Source organism: Castor canadensis, chromosome 4 (assembly GCF_047511655.1).
Source record: "Castor canadensis chromosome 4, mCasCan1.hap1v2, whole genome shotgun sequence".
Taxonomy (NCBI): Eukaryota; Metazoa; Chordata; class Mammalia; order Rodentia; family Castoridae; genus Castor; species Castor canadensis.
In genome coordinates, this window is record NC_133389.1 from 152,694,695 (window position 1) to 152,717,396 (window position 22,702).

General features: G+C 38.6%; 1 protein-coding gene across 6 annotated transcripts in view; it reads right to left on the minus strand.

Annotated features, from left to right (window-relative positions):
• Ica1l (islet cell autoantigen 1 like) overlaps positions 1 to 22,702 on the minus strand; it is a 47,298-nt gene that overhangs the window by 6,013 nt on the left and 18,583 nt on the right. For 5 of the 6 annotated variants that reach the window (XM_074071442.1, XM_074071445.1, XM_074071441.1 and 2 more), the window contains exons 3-10: positions 21,984 to 22,056; positions 18,731 to 18,854; positions 16,981 to 17,179; positions 14,461 to 14,586; positions 12,785 to 12,883; positions 11,427 to 11,512; positions 9,294 to 9,337; positions 1,595 to 1,852 (exon numbers count right to left, since the gene is read on the minus strand). In XM_074071442.1, the coding sequence (XP_073927543.1) occupies positions 1,595 to 1,852; positions 9,294 to 9,337; positions 11,427 to 11,512; positions 12,785 to 12,883; positions 14,461 to 14,586; positions 16,981 to 17,179; positions 18,731 to 18,854; positions 21,984 to 22,056 (1,009 nt within the window). Of the gene's footprint in view, positions 1 to 1,594; positions 1,853 to 9,293; positions 9,338 to 11,426; positions 11,513 to 12,784; positions 12,884 to 14,415; positions 14,587 to 16,980; positions 17,180 to 18,730; positions 18,855 to 21,983; positions 22,057 to 22,702 lie in introns of those variants that run through there. The other variant, XR_012447338.1, reaches the window with a different exon arrangement.

Here is a 22,702-nt window from a genome sequence, read left to right on the forward strand (position 1 = left end):
TTAAACTGCTCCATGACCTTGAGCAAGCCACTCAAACACTGGGTTTCAACTTGCCTCAACTATTAAATGACAGTATTCTGTCTGCTTGCAGGCAGGGGCCAGACCAAATGTTTTGAGTGCTGAAATATTGTTGATACTGCATTGTCAGAAGCTAGGAGAAAAATCCAGTGCTGCTAGAGGTGTGACAAGTCAAGGAGAAAGAGAAGTAGGAGTGTATAGTAGAGAATCAATTGATTTGTAATTATAATGATTGAGCCATTGATGTCTTTTACTAGAATCGTACCATAGCAAAACACCTGAATTATCCTAGATAAGAGTGTCTCTTTATCAAATAATCCTGCCTATTCTTACCTTGAGGCTATTCAATAAATTCTTACTGAGTGGTTAGTCCAACTGACATTTATTTTAGTTATTGAAAGAACTTTATGCTGCTGTCATAGAATGCACAAAAATGAATCACCTCACAGATCATGCCCTTGGGATGCTTGCAGATGTAGTATGAACAGAAGTATTTTAATGCAAAGTATAATGCATTAAGACACCGCTAGGTGCTGTGGGGGTTTTTCAAAGAATAAAATCTGAGGGACAAAAGACCAGAATATAAAGGTAGATAAACTCTGACTATAGCTATGAAAACAAGTAAAGTACTGTGGAAGGCTGGAGGAGGCAGAAGCCACTTCCACAGGGCAGTATTGAGAATTCAAGGACTGGCCATCATGGAGAATCCTATTCTGAGGTCCAAGCTGTGTTTCTGAACGTCTTAAGCTAAAGAAGCAACACAAATGTGCCTCAGATGGATCTGAAAACCAAATGTGGTAGAAAATGGTAAGTACTTTGAAGTAAGGCAGGAGATAAAAGTGGAAGGCAGGCACAGGCAGGTTTTATCCTAGAGCCAGCGGTGTTCACTTGTTAAAAATGTAGGCAGTGTGCTGACCTCAGGCTCTGCTTCTTAGGAAAATAACTCTGGAGGAAGTATGGAGGAGGAACTGGGAACTGCAGACCTGCTAGCAACACAGGAAACCAAGTGAGTCGCTAGATGACTCTGGTATGGGGGTACATAGGAGCAAGAAATTTAAGAAGTGTTTTAGAAACAGAATGGACAGAACTTGGCAACCAATATGGCTGTGAGTAGTAAAATGACTTCCCAAGGTGCAGAGCTGGACTGACAATGGTGGAGCTACAGGGTGAGTGACAAAGCAGGTGACCCTTTCTTCAGGAAAACCATGACCAGCTTTAGCATCCTCCACTTCTGCTTTGCCCAGAAGGCTGCCCTGGAACTAACCGCTAGGGTTGTTCATTTTCTTATATCATTCTTCATGGAAGCAGTGGTATCACCTGATCCAGGGGGAACTTCATGGGTCAAATGCAAACCAGATACCTAGGAAAGTCAATGAAGAGTGCTTGGGTTTGGTAAAGGCAACAAAAAAACAGACCTTATTTCAGACTTGTTGGTAGTGTGATTAGACTTAATATTTTTCCACTTGATGGATGTGACTGCAGATTTTATCCAGAAAATACTGTAGTTAAAATCGATCTTCTTCTGCTTTACAGAGATAAAATAAGATACATGTCCAAACGGTTCATAGACACTTACTGTTGAAAGCTCCAGCAGCATGAAGGCCAAGGTCAAAGAGTTGTGAGGGAAGGAATCCAGAGGAATGAGCAAGAGGCTCAGATGCCACAGAAGGCTCCTGGGATGTGAGACTGGTACTGGGGCTCCCACAGGAAGTCTGGCTTTCTTGGGTAAATTCACTTGTGCTTGAACAACTAGGACTTAGGAGGCTGTTCAAAAATGAGAACTCCTTCTCAAAATCTTCTTCCAGTGAATCTACTGGTAGATCCTTTGCAACTGCTGATTGAAAATGAAAACAGAAAGGCTTTTTCTTTTTGGAAAATGAAAGTAACATAAATAGTTTTGCTGTTCTTTTACAGTATTAACAAATTTTAACAACTAAATTGGAAGTTTATGTGACAATTATTTCTAATCAGGCAGAATTTAGATCAAAATGGTCACATTTTCACAATGGAGGTATAACAGTTAAGAATATCTGTGTATGAAATAATTAAGCTACCTCCTATATAAGACAAAAATGACAGGCGATACAAGGAGAAATAGAAACAAATTAATAGGATACTTCAATATTACCATACTAATAAAAAAAACAAGCAGACAAAAGATGAATGAAGATACAAGAGCTGAACAGCATAATTGATAAGGTAATTATTTTGAGATTACACAAACCCTGATACTAGAAACACATACTTTTCTCAAACACATGTTGAAAATTTACAATTTTTTTTGAGGGACTGGAGTTTGAACTCAAGGCCTCACACTTGCTAGGCAGGTGCTCTACCACTTGAGCCAACCTACAGCCCATGACAATTTATTCTACTAGCATACATTAAAAAAAATTAGTGATTTCTTAAAAGTAGAAATATTACAAACAGGCTCAATCACCTGTACATTTTTTAAACTTTCTATGAAACTCCGTATTGAAACGGGAACAGATTTTTCTGAAATACAATAATAAAAATATTTCATATCATAATCCGTGGAATACTTCACTAGCAATGAACAGAGGCAAAAGTATAGCTCTAAACACTTTAGTCAATAAAAATGAAAGTGAGGGGTTGTGCAAGTCTGTACCCTAGAGTAGCTAAGTGAAAGTTTTTTTTTTTAAAGCATTTAACGTCTCTAGAAATTCTAAGGTCATCTAGGTTATCAAAAAATCATTTACTCAAAACAGTCTACTAGAAATCAGGAGAAACAGGGAGAATCTGTGATATTTCTACTGAGAACCACTTCCTCCCTGCCCCCAACTTGGACAGATGAAAATTCCACATCTGAGCCAGCCTGGGCACAGAGCTCGCTCTCTCCCAATTCTCAATTAAGGTCTACCTTTCCTTGGGGTTTGGAGGAGAGTAAGATGCCAGCATTTCACAGTTGGTCACTAAATTGGTGACTGCAGTCAAGAATGGAGGCTCCATTCTCCTACCCAGATCCCATTCATTGAATGGAGACTCTGAGTTGGGCATAGCATGCTAAAGATACTAAGGACCCTTTGGCCCTGCATGTGAAGTGGCAGTTTTATGAAGGAAGAGAGAAACCAAAAAGATAGAAGGCTGTTGTCACCCCTCTTCATCTAGCACTCGCTCCTAGAGCTAGGATGTCACTCAAGAGAGAAGCATGTCATTGTCCCCACTCCTAGCTCACTCTCTGACTTGTTGGTTTTCCTCAGGGGAGAGAAGCAGACTATTGATAACAGCTTGCCTCTTCCCACAGGAACCAACTCTGTTCTCAAAGAGTAGTGAATTCAAGTCTGAATGTTCTCAAAGACAGTGGAGGCTGTGGTGAAAGGCACCTATAAGACTGGTAGTGATTATACCTGTAAGCTAAACTGTAGGCCAGTTAGTTTGCCTCAAAGAACCTGAGAAAAAGCCAGCTGGATGCACAAGAAATTTTAAGCACTGACCTTGAGGACTATTCCTGCAAAAGAGTTCAGATTTGATTGATTTAGTCTGTGGAACAATTTATGCTCCAGCATTATTGAAATCAATAAAGCAATCAACTGGAAATAATTGGAGCTTAACTGTTGGGTGTGGTCAGGGAAAGAAACTCAAAAGAAAACTGCAAAAACTGTTGTCACCACAGAGTAACTGTGTGTTACCAAACTCAGTTCCCAGATCTGAACTTCATAAGGTGTGGTAAGGAGTGGGGAAGATAAGAACAGACTCCATTAAAATTCAGCATGGCTGGGCACTGGTAGCTTACACCTGAAATCCTAGTGACTCAGGAGGCAGAGATCAGGAGGATTGCAGTTTAAAGCCAGCCTGGACACATGGTTTGGAAGACCCTATTTCGAAAACACCCATCATAAAAAAAGGGTGGATGGAGTAGCTCATGGTATTACTAGACAAATAAGCAAATAATAGCCCCAAAAGGGAGGACCAGTACCCAAAGCTGTTAAAATACATGATCTAAAATGTACCAGTTTCCAACAAAAGCTTGCTAAGCATGCACTGAAATAGTAAAGTATGGACATACAACCAGCAAGAAGGCAAGTAAACTGCAAGAGAGTGAGCAAATGTCAAATGTAACAAAGCCTTCAAAATCACTCTTACAAATGTATTCAGGTAACTGAATCCACGATTAAAGAAGTAAAGGAAGGGGATTGGGAGCAAGATGGTGGCTGAGTAAGACACTGGTGATTGAATCTATCATCTGGATCATCTTCCCACAGAGACACCAATTTGAACAGCTGTTCATGCACTAATCCACCTTCATAAGAGCTAAGGAAGACAGGTGATAAAATCACAGTGCCTGGTGTTTTATTATAATAATAAGAAAAGACACATTGAAGAAGGCAAAAAGGAGTTTCCCACATCACCCCTCCTCCAACACCAAACACTATAGTGTGGAGAGAGATGCCTCCAACTTGTAAGAGGGACAGCAAATTAAGTCCAGGGTTTAGACTTAAAATCCAATGCCAGGCCTGCTAACTGAAACCCAGTGACTGATGGGCCCATGTCCCTGCCCCAAGGCCAAGTACCCAAGTGACCTTCTGCATCTGCCTTGCCAAAGGGCCAAGAGACTGCCCCCACCAGCCCTTTCCCAAACTCAGGCATCAGAGCATGGAGCAAGATTCCAGTAAGTGGGAGCAGGGAAGTCTTCACCTCAGAACTCAGTGTGGGGCCCACTGTGGTGAGACCCAGCACCAGCTAGAATAAAAAGAAGCCTATTTCTAGGCCAGTGCCCACAGACAGTCTCCAGACCTGTGTCAGCATCAAGTGAAGACTTGACTCTGGTGGGACAGACTCATGTTTCATGTTTTGGCCTGTATCATTGGCAGCCACACATGTGCTTGTGCACAATCACAAGATTGCACAGGTCCCTGCTGCTGTGAGACTCAGATGTAACCTAGCTTAGTTCCATTTAGGTGGCCAAGAGACAGCCGCTACTGACCCTCTAACTTTGAGCAAGAAGCAAGACACTAGTCACTGGGATATAGGACAGGAGAGTGAGCACACATGACTGTGTCTTGGAACTCAGTTGTGGGGCGGGTAAAACCCAATATGAGACAGATCCTAATGGTCCCTTTTCCCCAGGTCAGTGCCTCTGGACCTTCCCTGGTGCCAGGCAGAGACCCTTAGCACCTGTTGATTGGACTTAAGATTCTGTGCAGCATCACTTGGGGCTAGTTGCAGTGATCTTGAGCCATGAGTTTGCCACAGAGCAGGCTGCCTATAGAAGTGTGGGCTTTGGTGGTACCTCCTGTTGTGCTGGTCTTGGCAGGCTGTGGGCTCCATGTATGACCTAGCACTGCAGCATTGGTAATTACATTGGTAATTACAGGACTGCCCACCACATTTCTCCCCCAAATTCAGGTAGGACAAAACAGAGTAAACTGCTTGGGAGAAGAAAATGGAGGTGGACACAAATTCATTGGGTAAGAGGTTGGGGCTGGTCCCTTCATGGTGATACCCAGAGCCAGAAAGAATCCTGTGGTACCTAACCCTAGGCCAGTGATGATGGATGAGGTGTCTGGGTTTATCCCAGCAACAGGTAGAGGGTCTGACAATCCTACAAGACACTCTACCAGTTCATTCTGAACCATAAATCAACTGCAAATCTGGGACAAATGTGGGCTTGGGGTACCCTTTAGTACTAAGGCAGCAACACACCAACAGGAAGCCTGATGTAGAGTGCCATCTAGTGCTGAAATAGGGCATGTGTTCAAAAGTTCAGCAAAAGCAGAGTGCTTAAAATTTGAGGAACAAGACCAAAGTCAAATTATGAAGACTGAAATAAAAACCTAACCCTTCAATGTAAAGAGAGTGTTGCATATGATGAGAAGAAAGAATTATCTTGCTAAGTGGCTCATGCCTGTAATCCTAGCTACTCAGGAGGCAGAGATCAGGAGGACCACGGTTTGAAGACTGCCCAGGGAAATAGTTCCATGAGACTTTATCTCGAAAAACCCTACACAAAAATAGGGCTGGCGGAGTGGCTCAAGGTGTAGGCCCTGAGTTCAAGCCCCAGAACTGGAAAAAAAAAAAAACTTGAAGACAAGCTATTGAAAAAGAATGAAGACAACTGAAAAAAACCAATGGGAAATGTAGGATAGTATTAAATGCAAGTATTTGAGTTCTTGGGGCTCAAAAGGGGCTTAAGAATGTCAAATGGGTAGAAAGATTATTCAAAGAGATAACTGAAAACTTTGCAACCTAGAGAAAGATACAACTAACCAGGATCAGGAAAGTCAAAGGTTACCAGTCAGATTCAACTCAAAGAATACTCTAAGACATATCAAAATCAAGATGTACAAGATTGGATGTGAGGGCGATCTGGCTGCGACATCTGTCACCCCATTGATCGCCAGGGTTGATTCGGCTGATCTGGCTGGCTAGGCGGGTGTCCCCTTCTTCCCTCACCGCTCCATGTGCGTCCCTCCCGAAACTGCGCGCTCGGTCGAAGAGGACGACCATCCCCGATAGAGGAGGACCGTTCTTTGGTCAAGGGTATACGAGTAGCTGCGCTCCCCTGCTAGAACCTCCAAACAAGCTCTCAAGATGTACAAGATTAAAGCTAAAGAGAAGACTCTAAAGGGAGCAAGAGTAACAAGCAACACACGGGTGTCCTTATTTTCATGACAGCAGACTTTTCCTCAGAAATCTCACAGGCAAGGAGAGTGACATGAGATTCTCACAATACTGAAGGAAAAAACTGGCAGCAAAGGGTACTACACCCAGAAAAACTATCCATTAAAAATGAAGGAAAAATAAAGATATATCCACGCAAACAAGAACAGAAAAAACTTATCTCCTCCGGATTTGTCTTACAAGAAATGCTGAAGGAGGTTCTTCAATCTGAAGGAAAGAGACTAGAGATGAGGCTCAAGTGATAGAGTACTTGCCTAGCATGCAAAAGGCCTCAGGTTCAATCCCAGTACCAAAAACAAAAAGCTGAAAGAAATATAAGAAGGTATAAAAGTAGTAAGAGTAACTACATTAATTCAGAATGCTCTGATATTGTAAATATGTAAACTGAAGAAGAAAACAATGTAAAATAATAGTAACTACATTAATATGTTAGAATAAAGGCAATGCAGAAAGATGATAGCACATCAAAAATTCAAGTTGGGAGAAGAGTAGAGGCATAGCTCAAGTGGTAGAGCAAGCCTAGCAAGCATAAAGCTCAAAACCCAGTACTGCCAAAAAAATAACACCCCAAAAAAACAAAATTAAAAGTAAATATGAGAAGATATGGAGTGCAAGTATAGAGGGTTTTATCAGTAATTTTCCTTTTTTGGTGGTACTGAGGTATGAACTCAGGGTCTCACACTTGCTAGGCAGGCACTCTACCACTTGAACCCTCCACCAGCCCTTTTTTGTGTTGGGTATTTTTTAGATTCCCAGCCCCATCTAGCGAACTTTTATGTTTTGGTTTTTGAGACATGGTCTCACTGTGTTGCCCAGTTGGTCTTGAATTCAGGGCTCAACTGATCCTCCTGCCTTAGCATCCTGTGTAGCTGGGGGGATAGTGGTGTGCTCCATGTCCAGCATTAAATCTCTACTTTTTTTTAAAGGCGGGGTGGGGGGGAGTGGTTCAAGTGGTAGAGTGCCTGCCTAGCAAGCATGAAGCCCTGAGTTCAAACCCCAGTTCTGCCAAAAAACAAAACAAAACAAAACTTGTAGGATATAGGAAAAGTAAATGTTTGAGGGAAATAACAGACTTAAAGAAAAAAAAGCAGAGGGGGAAAAAAAGCAATTAAAAACTGAAATTAATAAAACAAAATTCAAAAAAGATTAACAAAACCATACATTGATTTGTTAAAAGAATAATGAAATAAAACTTTAGCAATATTAATCAAGAAAACTATATGAAAATAGAATAATGTAACCTTTTGAAATTGTTTTAAGAAGAGGATGAGAGTAGAAGAGGGAGAACGATGGATGGGGTAAATCTAAGATATTGTAAGCACATATGTAAATATGACGCATCCCCCTGTACAACTATTATATACTAACAAAATTTTTAAAAATCTAAACAGAAATGCTATAATTGAAAGAAACAGATATTATGAATGAAATAAAACGTTAATTAAATGCATTGTCACTTCAAAAAAAGATTAATCAAGGAAAAAAGGGAGAAGTAACAAATGAACATCTTGAATTTAAAAGGGGACAGGACTACTCACAGCAGGATTGAAAGATAATGCTGTGAATGGATGTTGGAACTATAATAATGTCCAACATTGTTTCTTGGTGACTTTTTTTGTTGGTGGTGGTACTGGGATTTGAACTCAGACTCACACTTGCTAGGCAGGTGCTCTACCACTTGAGTCACTCCAAGTGTGTTGGGTGTTTTTGAGATAAGTTCTCGAAAACTATTTGCCCAGGCTGGCTTCTACCTGTGATCCTCCTGATCTCTGCTTCTTGAGTGCTAGGATTACAGGCATGAGCCACCCTGTCCACTTGGCTTCCTTTGAGACATTTAAAAAATGTTCTCTATTTGTGGACTATAGATACTCATACACTATAGTCAACCTTTTGAAGCTATGCTATGTATACAACAAGTTCACGATTATTATGCTTCTTAAATTACTTTATCAGTATAATCTCTATGTATATAATTGAAAATATCTCTCTTATACTCATTGGTGATCTACCATGTGCTATGTAGTTTATAAATATTATCATTACCACTAGTGATTCTGGTAAGGCAGGAATAAAAGACACATATTTCAGATGAGATCACAGAGAAGCATAAATAATTTGTTTTAAAAAATTCAGACTTTTCTGTTTCCAAAGCCTCCATTCTTTTTACCACACTGATCAAATGTGTTGGCTGCATATAGAATATATATTTATTTAAAAATAATTTGAATTTAAGAATGAAAAACTCAAACGTAACCATGCACCCTGGTAAATGATCTCTGCATTTAAAAGCACCTATCCTTGTGAAGGCTGGATCCCCTAGAGAAAACTCACTAGACCCTCTAATTAGTTACTTTTCTAAGCATAACTCAAAAATGTACAGAAAGAGCCAATAAAGTGACATTTTAATTTAAATGTATCTTAGCACAATCTCTTTTAAATGGAAGTGATAAATGGTTGTTTTTTATTATTAGCATATTGTATTGTATGGGGGTTACATTGTTACATTTACCTAAGTGCTTACAATATATCTTAATTAGATTCACCCCTCCATCTTTCTACTTTGTCCCCCCCAATAAACGGTTCTGACCATTTAAAATGTGACCATTTCAAAAAAAATGAACCTACCATCTTACCTGATTCTCTCCCAAAGCTTGTGTCCTCTTCTGACAAAGCGACCCTGAAGTAAAAGGCAGAAAATGCATGATTTTTTTAAAATACATTTCAGGTTCATATTCCCCAGTTTAATGTAGTTAAAGAAATTCTAAACCCAGGAGATATGTCAGATACTTGTCTGGTAGATCTCTCAAAAATCTATGGCTCAGCCTATTCCCTGTAGATCTACAGACTGAAAACATTTTACCCCTATTCTTTCACTAAACATTTACTGAGTACATACAGCTTGATAGCAGCAAAATACAAGGTTGAGCTTCCCTAATTAAAAAACCTAAAACCTCAAACACTCCACAATCTAAAACTTTTTGAGCCCTGATGTGATACTACAAGTAGAAAGGTTCTACATGGTAAAACTTCATTTCACATACAAAATTATTAAAAATATTGTAGAAAATTACCTCAGGCTATGTGTAAAGGATGTATATGAAACATAAATGAATTTCACATTTAGACTTGGATCCTGTTCTCAAGATAGCTCATTATGTTCATGTAAATATGCCAAAATTTAAAAAGTGGAAATCTGAAACATTTTTGTACAAGCATTTTAGATAAGTGATACTTAACCTGTACCTCATCTTAGAGAACCTCTGTCACCAAGGCCATAAGATATGAAGTTTCATTTTCTAGCACTGAACACTCAGAAACTTAAGCAAGGGAGTGAAGAGTACTCCAGACAAAATAGGGCATTCTATTCTGAGTAAGAGTGATGTTTGTAAGAGAAGACACTTTCCCCTAAAACATCCTCCGTCCTCTGTCAATACTAATTCTGGATTTATTTGTAGCATCCATCTAATATGCTGATTTGTAGTGTCCAAGGAATAATCAAAAGTGAGGCAGAGAAACTGAACACAGATTTAGTCATCATTCCTGGGCCTTAACCTCATAATTGCTAGTATCAGAGGTGGTTTTTAGTAAGTTTTTAAAGGCACTTTAAAAGCAATACATTATTCACTTTAAACAAACACTACAAAATAAGCCTATAGAGCAAATAGATGCATATGATTTAGAATGAAATTTCCATTGTCATTTATACGTATGTGCTTTTTAAAATAACTGGATTAGCCAGGTACCAATGGCTCACACCTGTAATCCTAGCTACGCAGGAGGCAGAGATCAGGAGGATTGCAGTTTGATTCCAGCCCAGGCAAATAGTTTGTGAGACCCTATCTCGAAAAAAACCCATCCCAAAAAAGGGTTAGTGGAGTGTCTCAAGGTGTAGGCCCAGAACTGCAAAAAAAAAAGAAAAAAAAAAAACTGGATAGAGGAGAAGGTGAAGTGCTTAGGAATCTGTTAGATAACTTAGTAACTCTCATGATGGAATAAAGATTCCATGAAATGTGAGAATGGACAAAAATTAAGTTAAAAATATTTCATTTAGCATGATTTGAAATATCAATATAGAATAAAATAAATTTATAACTAGACACTTGATAAATGTTGATCCCAAAATATTTATATATTCAAGCTAGCCACAAATTTGATTTGGATTTCCCATAGAGAAAATGGGGAAATGCCTTCTAGTTAGGATCACCTTCCACTCAACAATATGGTTCCTCACTGTTTGGCCTCATTTATGAGATTGTTGTTATTTTGACACTCTGGTCAAAGTGAGAATTAAGCAGCAGCTCTGAAAAGGAAATAAGGAAAGAGGTAATAGAAGGAAACAGGCAACGCCATGTATATAGCAAGAGCCCAGTGTCAGGTCTGCAGTCCTAGTCCCTCCTGTGTTGCATGATGACAGATGTTTTAACAGCTGCTGGTCCCAAAGGGGCAGCACTAGAGGTACTCATGGCTTTTCCCAGAAGGCTCAATCTCCCAAATGACAGAATCTGGAGTAATTACCCCAATTTTGTACTCCTGTCATCTCCTTTGCCTGCTATGTTAAAAATTTGAAAATATACACACACACAAACACACACACACACAAAGATATAGATATATAAAACTAGAAAATGAATGTCTAGAGTTGTATGGAAAAAATGACATTGAAATAGGTATTCAGTGAGGCAGAGGAGAAGACAATTCTTTCTACATTTACCATAGGATGATATCCAGGGCTCCCAAAACACAGTCTATAGCTTTTGCCTGCTTACTTATTGAGATTTTCCGTAAGAAAAGTGCCTTCTATTTGTGCTTCTTTGTGGTCTTCAGTAAGTTTGCCTGGAGTGTCTTCTAGTTGCTAAGGATAAGAAATTCAATGTTAAGTACAGAGAATGAATGTTTCTCTCTCTCTCTTTATGAGCAAAATGAGAACACAAATTCTAAAGAACAATGTAAAACAAATAGTTCTAACTATTCCTGTGTGGGAAATATGTGCTAATATAAACTGAGCCGAGCTCCATACGTGTACTTCTTAATCTCGGCTGCCTGTGGGAACTTCACATACTGTGATATGGGCTAGAGACAGGTTGTTTAATTACTTTGGGTTCAAAGAGCCTGTATTGCAACATTCTAACCATAGCTAAAGATTTTCAGCTCCAATTCTGAGTATAAATTGGTCATAAAATTTGCTTAAGTATATAAGATGCTATTTATTGAAGCACTTATTATAGAAATTAGAAATAAATTTAAATTAAAAATTTAAAAACCCAATCTAATTCAAGGGCATCTTTTGAGCTGAATTATGAAAGCTGTTATGTCAAAACATGACTTTGAAATCCATCCCAAAGCCCAGTAATGTACAGTTGCAAGATATGAACCCATCACAGTACCACATGTAGCTTGAGGAAGCTCACCACCACTTTTGAGCTTTACTGAAAATGAGGCAGGATGGTAAATTGAAAGGTACTGTGACCTAACCTATCAGAACTGAAGGAATGACTATCACAGTGTGACTCTGCTGGATGCAAAGAGTGTGACTGGAAGATATGCAAATGTCAAAAGCATTGCAGTCATAGCAATAGTCATAGCCCCTTTCACATGTGCATGTCACAGAAAGAGATGCTCTAGCATGTTAGTCTCTTCAGCTGTAATCACACATATTTTGTAATGACCATAATTTGGGTATCACAAATCACATCTGTGACATCAATGTAAATATAAAATGTAAATGTAAAAAGGATATTTGTGTTAAATTTCTAAATTGTCAGATAGGTAATTCTAGCCATTTAAAAATTTGCCAGACCACTTGTTCCTTTTAAATGTTTCCTTCCCATAGTCTTTTTTTTAATCTCTTTGCATTTTTTTGTTTTCACTTTCTCCCTTGCCCCTAGTCCACTCCATCCTACTAATAAGCCTGCAAGTAGTTTTTTTTTTCCATGTACTTCAGTGTTGCTGGCAGCATTTGCTTATCCTTGGCTGAAGAAGTGCAGGAAATGTTTTTACAATATTTTTACAAAGTGTTTACAATCCTTTGTAAATTTGAAATCAAGATTAGCAAAAAATAAGTTTCAATGTTATCACTCAAGTGAAGTGAAATACATTTAAAGAAGAAAACATGGGGACAATGTACCTTGAGAGCTACAAAATCATAGGGGTGAAAGCCAACGTAGGCCTCATGGATTTGGGACATCATTCGAGCTGTTTTCTCCCAGAATCCGAGCAGTGTTCTCTGTAGAAAAAGAAAAGGCGACCCTACAGTTCTGCTTCCTCTCTGCAGTTTGCTGGCACTGCATTTCCTCGATGAGTTCCTAGGTGAGTTGCTAAGTAAAAGCAGCAGAAACTAAATTCAATGTCTGAGTTTGGAGAACCAGAAAGAACTGTAAATCATAATTTTGCATAAAAATTAGCATCTGTGTCTGCATGTGTGTGTGCTTATCTGTATACTGTACCCAGAGAGTGACTACAGCTAAAATAAACAATACTGATGGATCAGAGCACCCAAGAAGCCCAAAAAACTGTTAAAAGCACGAACATACTAATCTCCATAGAAGGAGGGACATACGTGTAACCTTTATGCTGGTGAGCATATATAAGCATCTTTTTATTGGAGAAAATATTTACCACTAAATTTGGCCTTTCATCAAGGGTTCAAGAAAGACTTGCCCCAAAATGTGTTCTCAAGCTAACTTAAGCTATCGGCAGTCTTCCTTGTCGTCTCAAGGTGCCTGTTCAAGAGAAGGGGGTGAGTGGTGGAAGCAGAGGGTGGTGGAACTAACAACTATTGTGCCTCAAGCCCTGTGCAGCACAGAATCCCTTCTTCATTCCTGAATCCCCAGTACTAAACTGAATTAGGTGGATTCCTTACAAACAGTAGTGAAGGGCTGAAGGAGTGGCTCAAGTAGTAGAGACCCTGCCTTGAGTGCAAAGCCACGAGTTCAAACCCCAGCGCTGCTGAAGGAAAAAAAATAGACTCAGCGGTGAATAGCCATTTCCTTTTTCTTATGCAAATACAGTATTCTATTTTGCTATTTGTTATATCTAGCTTACTCATTATAGATTAATTATGTGTGATGTGGGGTAATCTAAGCACCAGGGAGACTTCTGAGGTTGAGGTAAGTCGAATGGTGACTGACAGAATGGAAAGAACACATGACCTAGAATTAGGAAACTTAGGTTTTTAAAGCCATCGACATTTACTCGAATTGTCATCCATAAAATGATAGGAAAGCTTTCAAACTTTTGCGCTTTCAGTATCTTTGCTTCAAATGAAACTGCATGCAGAAATTCAAAATCAGTCAGCTCCAATAAAAACCTAGGCTGATGAGCCTTGAATTTTGCCTTCTCAACATTTCTCCTTTCAATATCATGGGTCCCTAAATTTCCCTCCCTCCCAGAGCATCAAGGAGTACTCTTGGTACCTGAAGCTACAGGAGTAGATAATCTGAGGCTTTTTTTTTCAGTACTGTGTTTGAACTCAGGCCCTACACTTTGAGTCACTCCACCAGCCCTTTTTTGTGAAAGGTTTTTCTGAGATAGGATCTTGTGAACTATTTGCATAGGCTGGCTTCAAACTGTGATCCTTCTGATCTCTGTCTCCCAAATAGCCAGGATTATAGGCGTGAGCCACCAGTGCCCAGCTAAGGCCTTTTTTATGATAGTCTGTCATAACTTTGATACATAAATTATCTCAGAGTAAAGGAATGTGATCAATTATATAAGTTTTTTTGCACTTTTTAGACAACTTTCAAAAAGGAATCTCACCACTCATCTTTACCGCAAGGACATGCTGACCATGGAGGTTGGTACCTGGTAGGTAGTGAGTGAATGAGATAACATATTGCAGCGACTAGCTCCAAGTAAATCCACTTTCTGACAAACATCCATTTTTAACTTGTCAAAAGAACCTTTGCTATTTCTCACTTGGATCTGTACCTGCAATCACAAAAACATTAATATTATTAACAATAATATAGGTATAAATATAACATGAAATGTTTGCAATAAACATTTTCAGATAAATGAATGTTTTGAGAGATGGAACTGGGATTTGAACTCAGGGTTTCATGTTTGCACAGCAGGTGCTTTACCGCTTGAGCCACACCTTCAGTCCATTTTGCTCTGGCTGTTTTGGGGATGGGGCCTTGAGAAGTATTTGCCCTGGCTGGACTTGAACCTCGATCCTCCCAATCTTAGCTGCCCAAGTAGCTAGAATTATAGCCGTGAGCCACTGACACCCGGCCAGACATGAAACTGTAATCAAGAATACCAATTCCCTTTCCTTGTATCATTAATAGACCATGAGTAATGATGAAGATTTGGGCTACTTTTGGTAATTGTAAGAGATCCTTTTCCATAGCTATATTTAGGTTGAGAAAGTATGACATGATGGATAGAAATTATACAGTTAGGGAAAAGTCCAGGTGCGGTGCTTAATGAAGAGCAGAATAAGCAGAAGGGGATCCAGTTAAGACATCGAGAAGCATTAATATTTCTGAGTGGGGAGATATTTATAAATTTAAATACAGCCCTATTTCTTAGGAAGAGCCATATATCATTATGTATACCAACTTTTAAATATGTTTATTATTCATTCAACAAATATTTATAAGGTATCTCTTATGTGCAAGGCACTACTCTAGGCACTGGCAACAAAATAATGCTCTTCCCCACCATCATCAGGTGGGAAGGCATAGGAAAAAGACAAGTAAATGAAAGCAAATGATAATCTCAGGTTGCAAAGATAGCAAATAAGTGAACAGAAAAGGGTGAGTACTTTTAATAAAATGATCAGGGAAGCCCTTGGGATCTTATCCATGATGTTTGAATTGGGACAGGAAGATGATGAGCAGGCCCCATTAAGACCCTTGGGACAGTATTCCAGGACCAGAGAAAGCAAAGACATAGGTCCTGGGAGTGGGAGGGGAGAAGAACTTGTCATGTTTGCAGAGGAGGAAGGATCAGGGTAGAGCATATCCTTCCTGGAGCATAGGAAGCAAGTACAAGATGAGGTCTCTAAGGCACCAGGGATGAGAGGGGACCAAATAGAAAGTTGGATTGTACTCTATTTTTTTTTTTTGAGGTACTGGGGTTTGAATTCAGGGCCTACACCTTGAGCCACTCCACCACCCCTTTTTTGTGAAGGGTCTCGTGAACTATTTGCCTGGGCTGGCTTCGAACCGTGATCCTTGTGATCTCTGCCTCCTGAGTAGCTAGGGTTACAGGCATGAGCCACCGGCGCCCTGCTCTATGTTTTAAAATTTGAGGTGAAAGTCAAATAACCTCCAATTAACCATTGTGAAATGTACAATTCAATGACACTGAGTGCCCTCGCAGTGTTGTGCAGCCATGTATTCCATCTCAAGGACTGTAGGTAATCAATGAGGCAAACCGCTCATATCAGCTGGCACAGGGTGCAGACTCCAGTATTAAATACTACGACTTTTATTATGGGTTCTCAATTATGAAATGAATTTTAATATGCATGTATGATAAATTTAGGGGATATAATATTTTTTTGTGGTTCTGAGGATCAAATCCAGGGCCTTGCACATGCTAAGCAAGCGCTCTACCACTGAGCTACACCCCCAACCCTAGGGGATATAATTTATGTTAAGGAGTTTATTTGGTAAAAACATATGTGTACACATAGATAGCTGTTTACCAGGTTTGTGGTCAAACTATATTGTGGCAAAATGAAAAATCTGATAACTTTCATTTTTTGTTAGAACTAAAAATTTACATATTTTTTACTTATATTATTTCCCTCAGTAATGAACTATTTTTTTCCTGAAAATTACAAAAGTTCAGGTAAACAACATTTAAAATGTGGTTAGATCTGTTATGAGGGGGATAAAAATTAATAAAAAAAGATTGATAATGTGGGGATTCCTCTCAGATAATAATAATGGAAGTGTGGCCACCTTTTAGACTTCAGTTAAAGTCTCCAAGTAGCCAAGAATTTGCAATAAAACAAATTATTTTATATTTATTTTTTATTTAAAAATTTTTTAACTAGTGTAAAAAGGGATTTCCTTATGATATTCCCATACGTATATAATTTCATCAAATTAATTCTCTTTCAGTCATATTTAGCCCCATCAATAATAAAACATGCTTTTTTGAAGAGTCTAGAGCTATGCACCTATAATCCCAGCACTTGGGAGGCTGAGGCAGGAGAATTATGAGTTTGAGGCTAGCCTGGCTACATAGTAAGACTCTGTATCAAAAAAAAAGAAAAATTGTAATATTTTATAATCATCACTAAATTATTCTATATCAGTTCCATATTGTATGTATTGAGAATAGTAAAAGGGTACATCTTCTTACTTTTCTGAACTTTTCCATTTGTTTTAAGGTATCTGGATCCAGTTCTTGGGAGACATCTTTCATCCAAAGCAGAGCTCCTCTGTACTCCGTGCGGGCCTGCTCCATCCGATTAATCGTCATCAAGGTATCAGACACGGCCCTTTGACTAAATGTTGCTACTTCTTGCTTAAGACGAGACAGAGGAGTACACAAGGCCAATCTGATGGCAGAGAGGTAAAAATCAGAGGGTTGTATGTCCATAAACAAAAGCTTAAACCAATTCTAAAGCATATTTGTTACAAAGATAAGTCTCCAAATAGGAAGTTTCTGAGATGAGTAAGGAGATTTAGAAGCAAATGAGGATCACATAGCCTATTTTGAATTCTTAATAAAGATGTTTCTACATCCTAGAGACAGGAGGGTCGTGATTTGAGACCAGCCTGGGCAAAAGTCAGAGATCCTATCTCAGAAACAGACTGGGTATGGTGGTTCACTCCTGTAACCCCAGCTACTTGGAGGCAGAGATAGGACTGCAGTCGAGGCCAGTATGAACAAAAGCGGCAGATGCAATCTGAAAAGCCATGCTAAAAGCAAAAGCACTGGAGCATGGCTTAGATGCAGCACGCTTGCCTTGCAAGTGAGGCCCTGAATTAAATCTCCAGCAATGGCAAAAAAATTTGTCTTTTTCCTTTCTTATTTTAGGAAATATATAATTTTTCAGCACTTTTTATGTTAAACCATGTATAAATAACCTGACAGAGAAATCTGTCATCTAGCAAAGCGTTCTGAGGGTAACCAGCGCCTGCATTTCTAAAGCATAATATAATTTTTAAAGAACCTTTCATTCGACAAGTTTAGGGAAAACCTGAGGTTAGAGGAGCAGAAAAAAGTACTAAAAGAACTAGTGAGTGTGGAGAGCTAAGAAGGGAAAGATGGCACCAGAAAACAAGTGTTAAAGACACATGAGTGAAACCCAACTCCTCTCAGTCTGCTGTGACTTCGTGGCACTGGAGGGCCCTGCTCACTCTCTCTCTCTCTCTGTTTCTCTCTCTCTCTTCCTTCAGTTTGGACTTCTGCACTAATATGATGTTTAGGAACAAAAGCACTTAAACCAGACATCATCACTATAGGCCTGAGAAGGTCTGTTTTCAGTTTTCTTTTGAAATACAAAGGTTTGGACTATATATGGTAATTAAAGGATATTCTTGTTTTTATTTATTTTTTTGCTGGCAGGTCTCACAGGATATTCTTTTTTGCTAAAAATTGTGAAATAAGTAGAAAGTATGTAATTAAGAAGAAGAACATTTCTTCCTTTAAAAAAAGATAATGTCCCAATGTGTTCATAGATAGTATAGTATCAAAAAACTGAAGGAGGGTTGGGCTATGGCACAGTGCTAGAGCACTTGCCTAGCATGCGTGCTCCTCAGCTCCACAAAAAGAAAAAAGGAAAACAGTGGAAGTATACACATTTTAAATGTTAGCCATTCTGTGACTCTGATGTTAGTAAACCATTTAAGAAATAGAAATATAAACCTAGAGGCCATTTCTTAGGGATTAAGCAACCAAGGACATCAATTTTTAAAAGATTCTTACGAATATAAAGTGAATAATTGTGTGAGGCATCAAAATGATTCTGCATTACCATCTGTTTCTCTTTAACTCTATTGGAATGACCAGTGACCTTTCCTTTCCAAATACGCAACTTTAAGTACATGTGCTAAAATTGTTATATTGACTACAGATTTAAGGATGATGAGAAATTCTGGTGAACCTTTGCTTGGCTGAAGAACAGAGTGCCTTGCCAGCGGCATCCATCATTTTGCCAGCTTGAGTTGCATCCCGTTCTGCTTGAAACTTTAAAAAGAGCCCTAGTTCATTCTCTTCCTCTGATATAACTAGGGAGAAAATTACAGTATAGTTAATTGTTTCATTTCATCATTTTTTAAAAAACACACACAACTCACATTCTCACAGCAATAACTCTCTGTACTAAGAATTACTTGGGGGAAGAAGAAGAAGAGAGACTTACTGTAAAAATGCAAATTCCTGGGCTCCATTTCTAGAAATTCTAATTTTATAGGTCTGGGGATGTGCTTTTCTACAAGTCATCCATATGGATTTTGCTTTGGGAAAACTTATCTTTAGTGACAATAAATGAATAAGTAAATAAATAAAGCAAGCAAGCAACATTTCAAAGCATCTGTTTTCTGCTTACACTTGTTAGGTTGTTCTTGATTCTCATCTAGCTTTTATTTCTTATGCTTTGTATTCCAGACTCACAGATGTCCACAATTCTGCTGCTTTTAGAAACCCTAGAAGTTGTCATCTAGTAAACTGCTACTCAGTGTAGGCCATGGACAAGTATCAGTCCAGAGCTGTCTGTCACCAGCCTGTGAGCAGTGAAGAAGCCAGGGAAAATGGTGGAGAGATTTTACTACTTTGACAGAGTATTTCACAACTGTCAAATCTAAAAATAAAGAAGTGGGAAGCGAGGAGTGTAGCCCAGCATAGAGCACAATTAGCACGTGCAAGGCGAGTTCAATCCCCAGCACACACACACACAGATTAAGTTTATATTTTGCATGTGTTTTTAATTTCATTTTTCTAAAAATTCATTTTTATTATATTTTACAAAAGTATCCAATTAGAAGTAAACCACAAAACAAAATATTGGTCCTTTGCCCCAGAGTTTTAGGAACAGATAAGGGGAAAAGGCCAGAAAGTGTTCTAACTGAGTTAACATATACATCTTTAATAAAACCATGTGCCATAATATGAACATCTACCCTGAACCAGAGTGGATGGGTTCTAGGAAGTCATGTTAACTTAATATTCTGATTGAGAGAGGTGCATTTCCTTTGAATCAGGACATCATAAAATATGCCTCAATGAAAACTGCTAGATAAAACACTCATTTCTGTGTAATGATTCAGAAAGCTCTCTGAGAATCTGGAATACTTCATTAACAAGGATCAAGTATACATAAATCATCACTGAATCTTACCTTTATCAATGCAGGTCCAGGGATGAGGCTGGATCTGTGCTGCTTCTGTGTTGGAACCAGCCTGCTACCATCTACAGACACCCCACCCTGATGTGCTCTTCCCCCAATCAAGTGATTCCCATAAGGATGTGGAACACTGGAGGCTAGGGGTGGAGCGAATGCTTAGCATGCATGAGGCCATAGGTTCAATCCCCAGTAGCCCCCAACCGAGATTTATAGCACTGTCTTAATCTACTGTATTTGTCTGATGTTATTACCAACAGAGGATGCATTAATACACATCTTCAAGACTTCATTTCAAGACACATTTGTATATAATCTTAAAGAGAAAGTACATGGTGACCTTTTCTATCTATATAGTCTCTCTTTATTCTGAAATGTTCCACCAGAGTGCTAAAAGAGCTAGTCATTTCAGGGCAAAACTCAAGCACACAAATTTGTCAGTATTTCTTAACATTTCCATTCCTTGATCTAGTGGTATGGATGGCCTTTTACTGGTTGATAAAATATTTATGACCTTTAGTAATCTGACTCCAAGCTTTCTTTGCTCCTTTATCTCCCATTAGTCTCAGTTACATATTCTTCTGCCCATGCTGGCTGTTCTCACTCTTTAAGCTCACTCCCTGACCCCAAATCTCTTATTTTCTCTGTACATTCAATTTCTGTAGCCTTCAAATTTTACCTCACTTCCCATCTATGGAGTTGCCTTTATCACTTACTCTATTCCAGTTATTTTTCACTAGTAGGAAATCAGTTATATCTGTATCACTACACTGAACTCAATTTCGTACTAGTTGTATCATCTTTTATTTTGTTACAAAAAGTTGTTTCTCTGTTTTCTTTGGAAAAATACCTAACCCTGCATATGCCAGTTTCTCCAAAAATACTTGAGTAATTATGCTATTTGGATTTCTTTCTTTAATGGGACAATATGTGAGCTTTAATTATAAAGTGGTAAGGTTAATTTATACAGCTTTATGAGAAAGTAATTCATTAACTGAGCAAACATTTACTGAGTACTGTCTACATGTGAGACATTTTCTAAGGTTTGGGGACAAAGAAAACAAAATAGACAAGTTTCTGTCCTTGAGGAGAAATGAGAGGAAAACAATAGATAAAAGAGAATGTTGGATACTCTTAAGTGGACAGGGAGGTTATAAGTGGGTTGTTTATTGCATTTTAGATATGGGGCTCAAAAGAAGACCTCATTAAAAAGTTGATCGTTGATCAAATGCCTACTGGAAATCAGGGAATCCACTATGCGGATATGCTTGCTGTGAAATAAATCAGTAAGAGAGGCTTTTAGGAAGTGCAATCAGAGAAGTAACCAGAATTGTAAGGGTAGGCACATCCAGTAGACCAATGTATTTAAGCAGAAGTAAAGACTCAAAGATTGAGAGAAAAGAATCCAGCAAAGGTAGGATAATGAGAAAGAATGAAGATTAAGAGGAAAATCAGCAAGGTGTGGTATGTGGGAGCAAGGTGAAAAAAGTGTATCAAGATGGGGGAAAAAAACTGTGTTAAATAGTGTGAATAAGCCAAATACGGACTGAGAATTGTCCACGGAATTTGGCTTTTCATGACCATGGCAAAATAAATTTGCTGGAGGGGTAGGGATGACAACCAGCCTAGAGTGAGTATAAGATAAGGCAGGAGGGATGGAGACTCTAATACAGACAATCATGTTGAATTTTCTGTAAGAGCACAGGGGTGCAGTGTCAACTGAATGCAGGGGGCAAGACAGAGTTTTTAAGTGACAGAAGCAAATTCACTTAAACTCACAACAAGAAAACTGGACATCAGCAAAATGCATCTATGTCAAACAACTTGATGAACTGCAGAAGGAAATGATAGACTTGAAAACTTTGAGAGCAGGTCCCTATAAATATTCCTCTTTTGCCATAAAACTGCTCACAGAATAGCTCAATAAACTACTACTTTTTCATTAAATGGCTCATTTTCAAAATGCAAACTAATATTTAGTTTAAATGAGAGTGCTTAGATATCAGTGATGTCATACCATTGAGTCTTAGCTGATACTTCTCGACTATCTTCAGAAGTTCAGTACATGTCTCTTGAATGGAGTGAAAAACCTTGAAATATAAATTTTATTAGGACAGGATAAAGAATGGCAAACAAATATAATTCACAAGCACTTAACAAGCAGGTCATTTTCTTCTATGTATATATTATGTTTATTTTATATGTGTTATGTCCATTTCTCTCAGCTGTGACATACTTCAGCTTTGTAGAAAGCACACTTCTTATGTAGAAAGCACACTTAAATTTTCCCTCTAGGGTGGAGAAAGTGGTGATAAATACATGGGATGATGTGTGCAATTTGTTTTCTCTTCAGCGCCAAAATATTTAAACAACAAAAAGGTATATCCAATATAAACCAAATGCTGCCAACCACAGATAAAAAGAGAATACATAACCCAAGACAAGAAAGTGCTAACTATGAATCTAATATTTTTGGGGTTTTTTTGCAGTACTAGGGTTTGAACTCAGGGCCTTGTGCTTGGGCACTCTACCACTTAAGCCATGCCCACAGCCCTTTTTGCCTTAGTCATTTTCCAAATAAGGTTTCACATCTTTGCCAGACTAGCTTGTACCACAATCCTCCTATTTTACTCTCACTCATAACTAGAATGACTGGTACTCATCACCATGCCCAGCCTATTGGTTGAGATGGTATGTCACTAACTTTTAGCCCAGGTTTGCTTTGAACCAAACTGT